Source organism: Parambassis ranga, chromosome 22, assembly GCF_900634625.1.
Source record: "Parambassis ranga chromosome 22, fParRan2.1, whole genome shotgun sequence".
Lineage (NCBI taxonomy): Eukaryota > Metazoa > Chordata > Actinopteri > Ambassidae > Parambassis > Parambassis ranga.
Genome location: NC_041042.1, coordinates 17,590,341 through 17,605,815, shown reverse-complemented (window position 1 = coordinate 17,605,815; position 15,475 = coordinate 17,590,341). Strand labels below are relative to the sequence as shown.

At 42.9% G+C, this 15,475-nt stretch overlaps 1 protein-coding gene across 1 annotated transcript in view; it reads left to right on the top strand.

The window, feature by feature from the left end:
- The first annotated feature begins 3,118 nt into the window (after positions 1–3,118).
- Positions 3,119–15,475, top strand: part of LOC114427855 (disheveled-associated activator of morphogenesis 2-like) — a 36,534-nt gene continuing 24,177 nt past the window's right edge. Inside the window, exons 1-2 of the mRNA XM_028396063.1 lie at positions 3,119–3,286; positions 11,363–11,452. Coding sequence (XP_028251864.1) covers positions 3,119–3,286; positions 11,363–11,452 — 258 coding nt within the window. The remainder of the gene's footprint in view (positions 3,287–11,362; positions 11,453–15,475) is intronic.

The following is a 15,475-nucleotide window of genomic DNA, read 5'->3' as shown; positions in this document are numbered from 1 at the left end:
GAGTGAGGATATAAAAAGCTGGGAGATGAGAGGGGCTTTCAGGTCACATATGGCAGCGGACATGGTCGATTTGGATTGTGTTTGTGTGCTGACTCCTCCATACAGAGAGTCCTAAAGGTTACACAAATAATCTTGTCCAGATTCTCGGTTCCCTATATTTTCCAGTATAAACAATACTTACTGTTTTCTCAGTGTAACCTATATAATGTATGTTTTTGGATTCCTTGGTCTGATTTCCCTGGGCATAGGCTGGAAGCAGGCCAGCAGAACTGGTGTTGAGTGAGAACTGGCTGCACGTGGGGCTCAGTGGGAGAGTGAAGATAGATACAGACACACACAGAGAGACACTGGACAGGAGGTTTAAGTTGTGTATTCTGCTGAAGGGCTTTAAAACCCCCGTAGAGCGGCCTCTTTTCCATTAGACTCCACCAGCTGTCCACAGCAACGATAACTAACTCACCACCATAAAGATTTGGCACAGGCTCATACTAATATCTTATGGCAATAAAAACGATGAAGCACTGTCACTGTTAATAGTCCGAGGCAGAGCTGTTTCAAGTGTAAATGTATGGAAAGAATCTCCATGATTTATCTCCCTGAAGTGGGCTTTTTAAATTCTGTCGTCTTACTGTTGTAAAGGGCTGTTCTGTTTCCTTTTCCCTACTCACTCACCACAGTGAATACTCCAAACCCATATAGCAGTACACCCATGCAATTTAGGTCAGCATTCCATCACCATATCTGGCTTGATACAAAGTTAATGTAATGTGTCTACATCAGCTACATGAAAATCTGCTTTCATATTATTCTTTATGGGCCTAAGAATGTTGACTTCAACAGTCTTTAATTTTTACAGCCTTCACCTATTAAAGGTTCAATTATAGGCATTATAGACATCATTCAACAATTACCCAGCATGATGATCTGCGGGATGAGCTGCATACTGTCTGCTCGAGGTAGGCCTTGAGTCCCTCTTGCCTAATGCCAGTGAGTGGATATTGTAAATGGCATGTCATTTTCTACACTAGCCTACAAACAATCTCTTTTAATTCATCCATTTCTAGTTCCTATTTATTTAGAGCTTTAGCCACAAAAACTGCAGCAATACTTCTTCCTGTCTTATAGGCACAGTCCTGGGGTAGCTGGTTAGCATCCTAGCATCACCATGATCATGATTAAATGTAATTTTGATGAAAGTGCCATTACCAATTTGCAGTGTCAGTCAAAGGCAACAGGATAAGGAATGGGATTTACATAGTGTGAATACAACCCTACAGTTGATTTTTGTCCTAGAGTTACATAGGCCAGTCCTGGCCTGATGGGGAGTTTTCAGGAATTGTCACCTTGGTATAACACCCTCATGTGGGTGCAGTATCATATGTACCGTTCACATATACAAGATGCCACACATGGTATAAGTAACGCTCAGGACACTGATGCAATGACTTTGAAACAGCTTCCATATTTGAAGATTATTATACAGAGTAATTTAAAATGCAGCACTCCTCAGAAGACAAGCCCACTGGTGGTTGCACAAGCATTTCTATTTTCACCAAACCAAAGCAAATTTTGGTTGCTTTTTATTTAAAATAGCCCCCAGTTCATTTGTAGCCATGCACATCTCTTCTCCCTGCCTTGTGAGGGATGGCAGATTCAAGGAGGCGGAAAAAGCAAAAAAGAGCAAAAGACGAAAAAGGCAAAATGGAAATGTGGTGTTTTCTCTGTTCATTTTCTCCCCTTTAAGCTCCTGTTGTGGGGCCAGCGCATTCATAAAGAATTTACCATCCGGCTAATTTTAGACGGCGCAGTGAGAACGCCTACGCAGAATGCATGTGAGAGAGAGTGATGGCGCGGAGTCGTGCTCAGTCAAGATATAGTAGATTGTGGCCGCTTGTGAAGTCATAAAGTTTCACTGCCATATTAAACAGATGGGTGCAGGTTTGAGCCATTACTTAATGTTGTTAGGTTATGTACAAATATAAAAAGGCTGGTTAGTTCCTTATTGTATTTCACACAAGTGGCTCCAAAATTGATTTTCTGGTCAAATATATCTGCGTGTCCAAGGTATTTGCATAACAGTCCTGAGGTCCATTCATTCACAAATGCAGTAAACTGTTGCATAAAGACGAGCTTTGGCAACTGTGGGAGTTGTTGTGGGTGTTTGCTCGCATTGTGTCGATGTGTGTGGGGGTCTGATAGGACATAATATAGTGTAAGGAGTGTATTATTCATACAGTGAAGACCACCCATATCCTTTTTGTAGCATTGAGGAAATCCTCCAGGGTGTCTTAGCCCTATTCAGTCCCAGGCTCATGTTGTAGTGGTTGTCATTCACTGTCTATGTGTATGCATACACATAGTTTGTGTCTGGAGGGAGGGTACTGCTGGGGCAGCTCTCAGTGCAAGTCTTCACAAACAACTTGCACGTTGCACATCCACCATTGTACTGCATGGACAAGCGGGTGCTTTGTTGGGGTGTAGGAGCAGGCAATGTCAAGATGAGGATATGATGGCAGCTCCTGCTACCACACAGCAAGAATGTCTCCACCCTGGCACATGTTCTTATATAGACACAATAAAGGGAGGACAAAATAAGGAGAGAAAGATTGGGTGGAGTATGTATCAATGCATTTCTAGTACTTTGATTTGCAGTTTCTGTAGGTGGCATTAAGTTAATCCTTTATTAGGCCCCCTACAGGAGAAATTCACCATTCAATGGTTTGTTTGCCTGTGGTGGCTGTTGCTACTCGTATGTCTTCCTGTATTTATTCCAAACAAACCAAGGGAACTGGAAACATAAATTGCTTCACTTCCTGTGCACTACAAATAATTTCTTTCCGAGGAAACATCAACCAGGCACAGGGTGTGTAGACCAGTATGAGACCTCCATGAACCGAGGCCAAATGTTGACTGGAAATAGTTTGTGGAAACTGCCTGTCAGAATGTGTTTGATACACAACATGTTCGGTAACCTTTCTATATCTCTCTTATCTCTTCCAGATCATGCCCCCTAGATAGCAGCCTCGTCCTCCTCTCCACTCCCCCTCCCTAACCCCTCAGGCCCCCTCTTCCTCTACCTTCCTGGTCCACCACTGCCACCTGTGTCACCGCGGCCATCATGCCCCCCAGGAAGAGGACGCGGCCGGGCCTGGGCTTCCTCTGCTGCTTCGGGAGCACCGAGCCACCGGAGATCAACCTGAAGGACAGCGTGCCGTTGCAGCTGTTGGAGTTCAGCGCCCCCATGCCCCCTGCCGAGGAGCTGCATGCACGTTTCTCCGAACTGGTGGTGAGTATTTTATCAAATTGTAAGAGTGATTGCAGTGGAGCCACACTATTAGCCGGGCATTTTGTTCACTGATTGCAAGTACATGTTTGATTTTAGCAGTTACAATTTCATTGGAAAGTCTGCACCTAATAATTCCTGTAAGGTTGGGACACACATTTTCAAAATGATGATAATTCCTGGATTTGTGTGTTTGCTTTGATGCCGTGCAGCCTGAATGTTTTAGTTTACATGTTGCTCATTATCTCAAAAGAGACAGGAATTGGAAGAGAATCTTGCAGAGATTGTGCTTTAGCCTCCACTGTCCACAAACTCAGAATCTTATCCTCTCTGATACACACAGCTCACCCTTTCTCTGCAGTCCTCATCATGTGCACAAATTGTTGTTGGTCTGTAACGGTGCCAAACTGGGGATAGCGGTGCTGACATGTGCCCATGGTGTGGAGAGGGGATCAGGGCACAGCTGTCAAAATGGAGAGAGTGATGTGGATTTCAGCTGCCATGCAGACGGGCTCTGGCTTTGCTGGAAGAACAGGGCTTTGCTGTTTCTGTCTCTTTGTCTTGGTCTGTCTCCTTCTCAGAACGTCTGTCATTCTTCCTTCAGCCTCAGATTTCCTGCTTCTGTCTCTGTGTGTTGAGCAGCATGGCTACAGGATTGCTCCTGGCAGTGTTGAGTCTTTGGGAACACTAAACTCCACTGCCTGCAGGATATATCACTCCACTGTCAAATTCATTTCAAGAGATTAAGTGAAATTCCATTTATGATAGGAAATTATTCACTGTTATCAAGGCAGATGTTTTCCCAATGGTGGCTCTTTTTTTCAGCTAACTGACCAGATTTGACCCTAAATTTGTAGCTTGGGCTCCTTGTATAATCATGGGTAATGCGCACGCTATTAGTAGCCGAAGCATATTTATTGGCTTGATTGAAGAAAATGTAAAGTTAAGATTGTAGCAATCAAGGCATTAATTGCCTCAATCTGCATTCACAGAGTGGAGTGACCCATTGCCCTCACAGCTGTATCATAAGTAAAGCTCTGGAGGATCAACAGGTTGCTATCTGACACACTTGATGCCTTACATGGCCTTACATGACTTGAAGAAAACGGGATAAAATAAAAACATGCCCGTCATATGGGAGCGCTTAGCCAAATCACGGCAGTCCTCATGGTTGAGAGGACTGAATGACCCACAGCTTATTTTGGGGTAAATATTCGAGCTTACGCTGAAGTAGACACATGATGCATGAGCTGAAGTGGAAGCAGAGCAGAAGGATCCGTCCCTGATTTTAGTTTTTCTCATGGAATACAGGCCCGTCCACATGTTGTGAATACATTATTCTTAAGACGGTGTCATTCATAGGTGTGAATGTTTTGTCTTTGGGTTAATCTCTGTGTCTTCCAACCTTGAATGCAGCACTTAGAAAGTCAAACCCATTACTTGAAAGCTTGAAAGTGATGTTCCAGTTAGATGATCACTCAACCTGTGACAGTTTAATTCATGTCTGCTTGGACTGGATGACCAACCTGACTCTACCTAACAACGGTCATCTGGACAAGCTATTGGTTGTCTACATCTGTTTTACTGATCCTGCCGCAGGCATGCTGACACAGATTTGACCAGTCGTCCAAAAATCTACACAACCAGACCGCTAGGAGACAGTCATCCTGGACTCGCTGCTTTGCAGAGACATGATGAGGGGAGGCAAGAAGCTTTACTACAGGGGAGGAAATAAAAAAACATAAAGAATAACATAACACAGTGTGTTTCCATGGCAACGGGAGACAGGGATTATTGTTATGAAAGCCTTTCCAAAGGAGGAGAATGAGACTCAGCGGAGACTGTAGAGTGGGAGCGACATATCTGGGCCAAACGGAGGAGTAAACCACCTCCATGTGTGTCTTCACATCTATAATGGGGTCTTCTACTGTGTCTGGAGACTGCACAGTGCACACTCAGCTTACACTGTTAGAACTTAAGCTGACACTGTGGAGAAACGGACGAGATTTGCTATTTCACAGAATTTCAAATGGAGTCAGAATGTGATGTGTATGTCCTCTTGTGGAATAGGTTACTATGGTGATGAACTCACATGTACAGTGTTTTAATCATTGTCCTTGTCAAAAGACATAACTTACCAGATCCACACTTTCCACACCTGCTGCAACAAGCTTCACCAAACTCTTGCTTTATTTAGATTGCAGGTGCATGGAATTAGAAACGTAGCAGAGATGACATATCGTCCACGGTCTGAAGCTCACAAAACTAATATTGCAGAGCAAGCATGTGTGTGAGCCATCCTTGGTTCTCTTGAGTAAACCTTGGCCTGCTAAATGCAAAAGAACTCCTCCTGGCGAAGAGCAGATCTGCTTCCAAAGCTGTATGAAAGCATCCACAAAACCATGCAAATGGACCTGGAAGCAATCGCCACTGATTTGGACACGAGACCACATCAAAGGGACTAATAGATCACAAACTACAGATTTGCAGCTGGCTGCAGTATTTCTTGATTGCAAATATGCAGTGTTGTGAAAAAATGTCTCTCCACAAGCCCTTGCATGCATAGTTGATATACAGTAGAAGCCATGTGTGAAGTTTGGCAGCACAGTGAGGGCCGCTTTATTTTTGTTTATCAGTGCAATTCCCTGCTAAATGCCATTTTATCATCACATGAGAAATTGCTTTCACATTTAGCTAAACTCTGTTCTCCTTTTGTTAAAATTAAAACTTTGTCTTTCCACAAAGAGAAACCAAGTGTGAGGTTGTTTGGGGACAACTTCGCTGGTATTTACAAGTTTCAACAGATAACAATGAACATTTACTGTGGAAAGGTTGGCATGTGGTCCCAATGTGTCGACGCATTTACAAGGGCCTAAATGCTACAGCACCGTGCCACTGCAGACTAAAGAATGCAAGCTGCCAAGTTTAGCATCTGTATTGTATTATTCTTTTTGTATGCAATTAAATGGTGTCCTTTAGTGTTACATTGTTACTCAATTTACTAAAATGGAAAAGCATCTGCAGTGAGTTGGTATGAGAGAGGATAGAGTGTACAGTACAAGTCATACTGGCACATCGAAATCAGGTCTACTAGGCCAACATCTGGCAAATACAATACGGTCAGACATCAGATCAGATTAGTGTGTGTGTTCTCCCTGTCCTCCTTTTCTGTCTTTCTGTGTGGGAGCCTCATTCCTTCTTTCTCTTTTGTTATTTGGGACAGTTTTAATCTGACCTCTGTATGCACTTGTCCAGCTGTCCGGTGCCAGTCACTGCTTCTGTGTGTCCACTCTAAATATGATTGCACATGTAAATTTTGCAATGGTAAAATTAGCCTTTGCATTTGTGTTTCCAGGAAAACTTTTAAGACTTAAATCCTCTGCTAATGTTCCATTCAGTGTGACTCGAGCCGGACGCAGTTGCATTGCATAACCGAAGAGAATGGAAATGTTCTCTCTCCAGGCTATTGGGAGTGACTTTCCTTCCCAGTGTACGCCCTGGGATGCACCCTCTTTCCTTTCCGTTTCCTTTCCCTTCTTCCCATTTTCAAATACTTCCTACGTCTGCTGTTCCTGAACTGGCCTTATCATGGAAGCCTTGTTTGGACGAGGGGAGAGGCTGTAGGCTAGCAACAGCTTCTCACTGACTCATCAAAGACCGGATACTATGAGTCATGTAAAATGCTGCTAAGTGGAACGGGTTCAGAGTGTGTGTGGGTTTGTGAAGAAAAGTGTGGCCAAAAACTATTTTTACTATATTTTAGGATGAAAAGGTTGATTGTTGACCTTTTCATCAGTTGTGGTGAATGGTAGTTTTTTTGCACAAATTTTATATCTTTGCCTTGTGCAAAAACAAAAAAAACCAACTACAGGAGTACTTGAGAGGCTCACACACACATACACACAAGCAAACTCTTGTTTGGGTCAATAATGGCAGCTACAGCTTCCTGTGGGTCCTCTTGAGGCCTCATATGATTTCCTGCCATCTTGCATGTCTTTTCTCTGCCTTCCTGTCTCGCCTAGACACTGTTGTAGGATACATATACAGTGTGTTTGTGCATGTGTGTCTGTGTTACACTGGACCCTCTCAGTCTGTAAGACTTCACATGAGGTAAAGACATTCATATCCACTCTGGAAATGCCACTTCATAGAGACACATGCATGAGACAGGATGTCATTCTTGGACCATACATTTCCCAGTTAGGTGGAACCTCACACATCTTCCATCAGTTGTCGCAAGGACACACCCAATTTTTCAACTTCCCTCAGTCCATTTTTGTCTCACTTAACAAGTCATCTTATGGGGTGGGTGCATAATCTAAACAGATTTTTATATTCTCCCACACTGGCAGGTGGGACTTAAATCCAGTGTTTCATTACAGCTTGTCCCTCTGCTGTCCTTTACACCCTGTACATATGGTACAGATAAATATTTATAAGTCTCTTACGGACATGTTGTATCATCTAACTCCAGTTATGTCATACAAATACATTTAATGCATCTAGCTGTTTAAGCCATGATTGGTGGCACATGTTTCAAGATATCTTCATCCTCGTAATCCCTGTTAATATAAATATATACAGAACATCTAGTATTTGCTCTCTGTAGGTCGCACTTTTATAACAGATGTGCATCATTCCTACTCTGAGAGGTTGGTGTTTCAAAGGTTTGTTTATTATTATGGGACAGTGTGATATGATGTCTCATGTACATGAGCCCTTTCCCTGTCTGTGGTCCTTGCACTATGGAACAAGACCTCTTCCTTATTGCATGGTACTACCACCACCGTGCTTTAGGAATGATGCTCATTACCTGGTAATTGCTATGAAAAATGCCTATAACAACAGTTACTTCTTCATAGCAGTGGGGTGCTCCTCAGCAATGCAGTGGTTTACCATTTGGAGCCATCAATGAGTAATTGACCCTGTTCATACCAGGAACGGGGTGTTCCTGGTCTGCATTGAGCTCCTGGTCTCTCAATAGCTGCAGAAATGGTTTGGGTTCTTCAACTTGTCAATTTTCTTGCTTCTAACATATTTACATGTTGCCAAATATATCCCACCCACTGTCATAACCCTATAACTGTGACAGGTGAAGTTCACTTCCCTTCCCTGTGTTCTGAGTGTTACAGATGATCAGTGTAGGTCAGACAGAAGGAATACTGCTCAGAATTTCTCCAGTATATATTGATGAGAAATCCTGGAGGTTTTACATTTCTTGTATTCACTGCTACTGAGGCCTGTATTCTCCTGGGAGCGCTCAAATCTTTAAAAATGGCTTCACAGCCTTACTCTGGTCTATGCTGGAGCATGGTTTTGTCATAGGGAGTTTACAGAGAGTGTTTTGCATTTCATGGTTAGGTGAACTGTGGGAAGGTATACATGTGTCTGTCTCACCTAATGACCCAGACACATCTCAAGGATCATTAAAGCAAACAGGATTCACCTGAGCACAATTCACACAGTCACAGCAAGGACCCCTGAATTGAGAGAAACTACTTATCCTGTGAAATCATTGTCAAGATTCAGTAATGACTTTTTGAGGATTTCATTCAAAATTATATTGGAAGCTAAACTCTTCTAAGCCACTTTATTCAGAAAAGATGCTTTAAATTTAAACTCTCTGAGCACTTCGACTCTCACCCATATCCGTTGTATTATCATAGCACATTTGAGAAGGCCACCAGCCTTTAGAAACAGGAAATTGAGTGACAGAGCAGGTCAGTCCGTCTGCTGCGAACATGACAGTCAGATCTCAAACCTGTGACCTCTTATTTAAATTTGTAACATGATTCATTTGTCAGTTCTGGACTAAATATGAAAGAAAGGCTTCCGAGACCTTAGGTATGTATTTTCCTCTTCTCAGGCAGCAGGTGAAATAATATTAGCTTTGGTTTAGGTGAATTCCTGACTGGAACCTGCTCCTGTAGGAAGGCTGGGGCACATCAGCAAAGTGGAAAGTGCCTCGGTTATGTTTTGGAAGAATAAAAGCAGGACTGCATGTTTTTTGGGTGTTGCTACAGTCATGAGGAGAGGCCACGTGATGCGGATGTGGTTTTGGGAGCACGTTTTTAAGGTGATGGAGGTGGAAGAAAATGGTTGCATAACTGGAAAGTTGAACATACTCTGGCTGGCATGACATGAACATTCCTCCACCCACCCAGTGTCCTCATCCCCAACTTCATCTGCCTTTTTCCTTTTGAACCTGACAGTAACATGTAACAGTACATTCGCTCCTTTCCTGTTTTTCCTCTACTTGACTTTTGCGTTATTCTATTACACCTTTTCTTCTTAAAAACCTTGTGGGAGAGCCAGCCTGCCTTTTTACACTGTACAATGCACATGCCACACACACATTTTATATGCTGCTCTCACATAGCTCCACTCCATATAAGACCTTAAATTAAGAGGCTTGAGGAGTAGCAGGAGGGAGAACACAGAGTAGCATAGAGATCAGATGGCTCAGCTCCCATCTGGTTTAAATCCAGGGGTCTCTTTCTCACTGATTTTTTTTCCTCTCCCAGCTTCCAGTATTAGCTCGTCCAAAGAGCAGCAGCTTTGGACAGAAGGGTTTTGACCCGGCGATCAGGCTGCAGGCCAGAGACGAGCTGGCTGCTAAGCCCAGGGATGTGGGGAGAGAGTGAGAGAGAGAGGACTGTGGTCCAAGTCAGAACCAAAATCTGTAAAGATTGAAGGACAGAGAGTCAGAGGAAGATGTTTAGTGACCACATGATGGCAATTTTTTTTCCCTGCTTAACTCACACAGAGATCTTACAGGGACACAAATAACAGCAGATTGCACAGAGTAAAGCCTTGATGATCAGTGTGGGTGTGAATGACCAAACATTCTAAAGCTTCTTTGTGGTTTCTGTCTGTATTAGACCCCCTTGAAATTCACACCCTTCAGATTTTTTCCTTCCTTTTTCACAAAACCACAATAATGCTGCTGCTGGTTATCCCATTCAAAGGACCGGGTGAGAGATGATGTCATTCTTCATAGTGTCAAATCTTTGGAATGTGGGCCACCACAGTCCAAATGGATCAAAACAAACCCTGTGGATCTACTGGCCAGCTTTAAAGGGGGCCCCACCTCTGCCACCAGTGGCCATCCTCACACTTTGCGGGGGGCACAAGAGACCCGCCACTTGTGGTTGACGTCATGGTGGCAAAACCATTATGATGAGATTAGTTTGAGCTTGAGCACAAAGCCCTTGCGCAGTAGCCTCTCATCCCTCTCTTCTGTTGTTTTGTGGCAGTCCATTTCCACAGCCCTATAGCTGGAGGGGGACCCTAACCCTGGCTCCTTTCTCTTTTTCTGTCACTGCAGCTCTCTTTCTGTGTCCTGACTCCTTTCCTTCAACCCTGATTTATCCATCTCTCCTTTCCAAGACTTTACTTCTCTTCCCTCGGCGCACAGAGACTCATTTCCTGGGCTCATATGCATTTCAAAAGGTGCAGGAGGCTCCTTGTGCTAAGCTGAAGAATTGAGCAGAGCAGCAGGGTGAATATTAAAACACTCCTCTGTAGTCAGTGGAGACAGTCAGACAGTGGGAAGGCTGAACAATTAAATGTGACTGTGTAAACTCTGCTCGTCCACTGATCAGCAGTCAGAGCTAAAATGCTAATCAAAGAACAGGGCTTGTGAGGTGCTTTATTTTACACATGTTGGTTATGGCAAAATTGATAACATTTCTCCACTCATAGCTAGTTTCACAAATAACATTTACTAAGAATCAAAATTAAAAAAAATTAGGACTGTCACATAAGTCACATGATAAAAATTCAGCTAAATGTTATACTGATTCCATTTTTGTCAATATCAATATTTTCAATATTTTAAGGAATTACATTGTTTTTCTTTTGTTTTTTGTCACTTTAATGGGCTGTACTATACAAAAAACATGTTTGAGTTGTCTCTACTTCTTGCTATGATTGTGCTGTTTCCATAGAGATAACCATAGATAAAGTGCTACTGTATTGTCACAATTGCCCTGCTTTATCAAAACAGTGCTTGATCTGGTGTAAATGTAATTGTTCAGTGCAGTGGTGTGAAAAGTGAATACTGTCTTGTTTTTGCAGGATGAGCTGGACCTGACCGACAAGAACAGGGAGGCCATGTTTGCTCTGCCCGATGAAAAGAAATGGCAGATCTACTGCAGCAAGAAGAAGGTGAGTTGGCCTCCGTTTGTACATCAGCTTCGATCTCTGGCTTGCTTTCTGTTGACTGGCTGCCTGAACCCACAGTTTAGAGCTAAACTGTCAGCAATGAATGTTATTGAAGGCGTCCCTCTTAGCATTTTGAATCAGCTCAACCACACAGTCAGCCTGCTTTCCAGCTTCTCATTTCTGCATTGACGTAAATGTATGCACATATTACGCCAGCTACATATTATGCAGTTTTTTTGCAGGCTGTGGTACGTGCAGTTTTGTACACAAATGTACTTCCAACGCCTCAATCGCCCAAATCTCCCTCCCCATGTTGGAACAAGTAATTTCCTCGAGCTGCTTAACAATTGTCATCATACCATGTGAACACTAGTACATTCTGGTTAGCCCTCTCTTTCACCCCTCTCCTCACGCCAAAACATCTCTCCTCATACCCTTCAGCGTGTCTCTCCACACAACTCTTGCCCTCACTTTGTGGTCAAATATCCACTAGGAAATGACATTGTGCTCAGAGAAAAAAAAAAAAAAAAGATTTCAACCCCCACTTCCTTGCTCAAAAGTAAATTGAATAAATAGTCATAAACCCTCCCCTGTGCCTCTTCCCTGATTTGTTATTTTGGCTGAAGGTTTCTTTTTTTATGTTGGAAGCGGGGTTAGGATCAGACCACTCCTTCCAATTCCCAAAGCATGCAGGCTCAACTCAGCTGATGTGATATGCTCTGACAACCTTTTTAAAAGGGGTAAACACACACAGTGTGTATGTGTGTGTGTGCACCTGCATGTGTAAATACTCGGGCCGGTATTGGGTTACTAGGAAAAGGAAGAGGGGTGGAATTGTGATGTGTTTAGAGGGATGTCAAGGCGAAGATGGAAGCTGGAGCACCACAACAGTTTACAATGAAATGGAACGCAGGCAAAAATAACACAAAAGGCGGAGATAACAATCTTTTCATTTTGCTTATGCACTTTGAATACACTGCATATTGTCAAGTGAGATTGAATTGTTGGCTCAATGTTCATTTATTTTTGTGAACCCACATAAAAGATGCTAGTTTAATAATACTCCAATATCAGTTATTCAATATCTCACTGAAGTAACCACAGAGACATTTATGAGGACTCGCCGTGCTGTAGTGTAGCAGAAAGTAGTGGAAACAAAATTTTGGCAACAGCACAGGCACACTGGAACCCAAATGTAGTGCGCGCCTAAGCCGGGTTCAGGGGTAGGATATATTCGTTTGTCATTCCTCCCCCCATCTCTCCCAGTCAGAAATCATTTCCTCTGTGAAGTTAAGGTTAAAAAAAAAAAAAAAACAGCCGTGTGTCCAGGCCAGGGAACGTGGAGCAAAAACCGAGGTAACAGCGAACAGCGGAAAGCCAGAGAATATCCAAACAAGCCCCTCATTCATGGATACAGTTGGTGTTTTACGGAGAGAGAGAAAAGAACTGGGGTGCAATATCATATAATAACCTGCATGTGTGTGTATGAAAATGCAGACAGGAAGACTGCCCTCACATGCACTCACCCATGCAAACATATTCAGTGGAAAACGTGTGCATGCTAGTAATCCAGACATACCAGACAGTAGTGCCCTCTGTTGCTGAGAATTAAAGCATGACAGTGATTTGAATTGCGAGCAGAGGACAGCAGAATTTCCCTCAGCCATTCCTGTCAGGGGCAAACACTGCTTCCCTTGTTTCCTCCAGCCAAGCGATGGCTCCAGTTGTTGTGGTTAGATAACAGTTGGAGGGAGCCGGTCAGAGCGCAACAAAAAGACAAACTAACTTTGTTTATCTGTATAATAAGTCATTTAATACAAACCTTTTAACTTTTTAAGTGGCAGTTCCACTTTAGCACATGCCTGTTCAGGCAGCCTATCATGGAACAGTATGATATACAGACATATACAGACATATACAGACATACGGACATACATATTCAGCGTGACCAGATAAAGTTCAGTGTCACAGCTGATATAACATATGACGTTTAGAGTGCCACCATCACACAGAAGCCTTGTTTCACCATTATCTTAGCAAAAATAATGTCTTAGCGAAGCTTAGCCCTACCTTGCATTAGTATGGAGAGCCCAATAATGTGCACAGGTATATGTTCAGTTGGCGTTAACAGTAATGTTATGTTTGCAAGTATCTGAGCTAAATACACTAGCTTGCTAACACAGAGCTAAAATTAGCTGTTTGAGAAAAGATGCTAAAAAACGTGTGCCATTAGAATGTGGCTCAGTGTGTTCCGTCTCTTTCAAGATTTGGACCTGTCTTGTCTTGTCCACAAGAACAAGAAAAATGTGACTGTATGTTTACTGTCCTAGGTAAGAATCGTGTTATGTTAAAATATAACAAAAAAAGCTCAGGTTTAACATTGAGTAATTTTGTTTTAAAGTATTAGCTGGTTTATTTCCAGCTAATACCATTCAGAAATAGTGAGTGTAAACATAGTCTCTGTGTACCATGACTAATAAGAACATGTTGTCGATGCTGTAGGGCTTTACATAAGCCAAGCATATCTGCACCTCTGATCTCCACCACCCAGTCAGCTACAGCTAGCGGTGTGTGTATGTTTATGTGAGAAACACGCAGAGTACTGAGGGCTTCATTTTTGCTAAGATTGATGGTCAGACACGTGCGTAGAAGGCATAAGTACGTCTGTAGGAGAGTATCAAATTCCTGCCTCCAAGTGAGGGTGATTTTGTGTGTGTGTATGTGTGTACTTGTTTTTTCAAGCATGACTTGCATCCAGCAGCCCCCAGGTAGAGAACACTATGTAACATCTAATAGCTCCTGAGAATCATTCAGTGCTGAGCGAAACAGGATCTCCTGACTCCTATTAGTTGTGCTGCACCGACACACACACACACATATGTACTGTGTTTTTAGCCTGTTACCACACATTGTCCAAACTAGCATTGATCCACTACCTATTGTCCTAAAATTTCCATTAAAGTAGGATTTTCTATATGCTGCCATCATCCTCACGTTATCCTCATCTCAGATGCTCTGCCATAACTTCACACAGCCTGCCCGATGCTACCATTTCCATCTCCTAAAGCAGCAGCGCCTCATGTTTTCAATTATTAGCCACATGTGCATAATCTCCATCACTTAATGTGACCCCAGGCAAAGATTACAACTCAAACTCACTTTTAACGTCAGCTACCTGTAAAACAGCAAACTGTTACATAATGTTTCAGAATTCAATATCCTGTCCATTTCCTGACTCTCTAGGTGAGACTTTATATCCCAGCTTCCATAGATAAATATTCCCCACGGACAGATTGGCTCTCTGGAATGTCGGACAATCCACCTCATTCCACGGGCAGGAATATATTGTGGTGACAGCTGGAGTAAAGAATACGGGAAAAGTATTGACTTTAACGACTAGCAGTGTCTCCCAATAACAGCAACAATATGCTAATGCACGTACAGTGATGCTTCCTCTGCTGTACTACAGTTACATTGTGATGAATTGCTTCCATGCACTTGGCATGTTTAAGAATTATTATACATGTGAGGGTAGATAAGTTGTGCTGTTACTCATAGGCTGTGTCATCACACCCAAAACACACCGTTAAGTGCCAGTGCTTCCTTGAAGGACTCTGATTGGTCCAGACTGCCAGGTGCATTGTCTGTAAGTACCTAGCACACTGGAAAAAATCTTGTAAATCAAAGATTTTCAGTGATCCATGAAAAGACGTGACCAATCGGCAAAAGAGTTACAGATTATTCATCAATTAGTTGTTTCAGATCAGCTGAATAGCAATGTTTTTTTTTCTTTTGGGGTTTATTCCTTTTTTGTCTATGAAGTGATGTTTCCTTAAAGGGTATTTCATTCAGTAAAGTGCTGGCTGCTGGGGCTGTCAGGATTTTTTGGACTGCTCATTAGAGTCCCCGCGCTACAGCCGAGGGTCCCCCCGGGCCTCTCTGAGCACATGGGAACAGACAGCGTGAGGCGCTCTACAAGCAGTCCTATCGCCAGAGAAACTGGAGACCTCATGGAAACATGTTAGC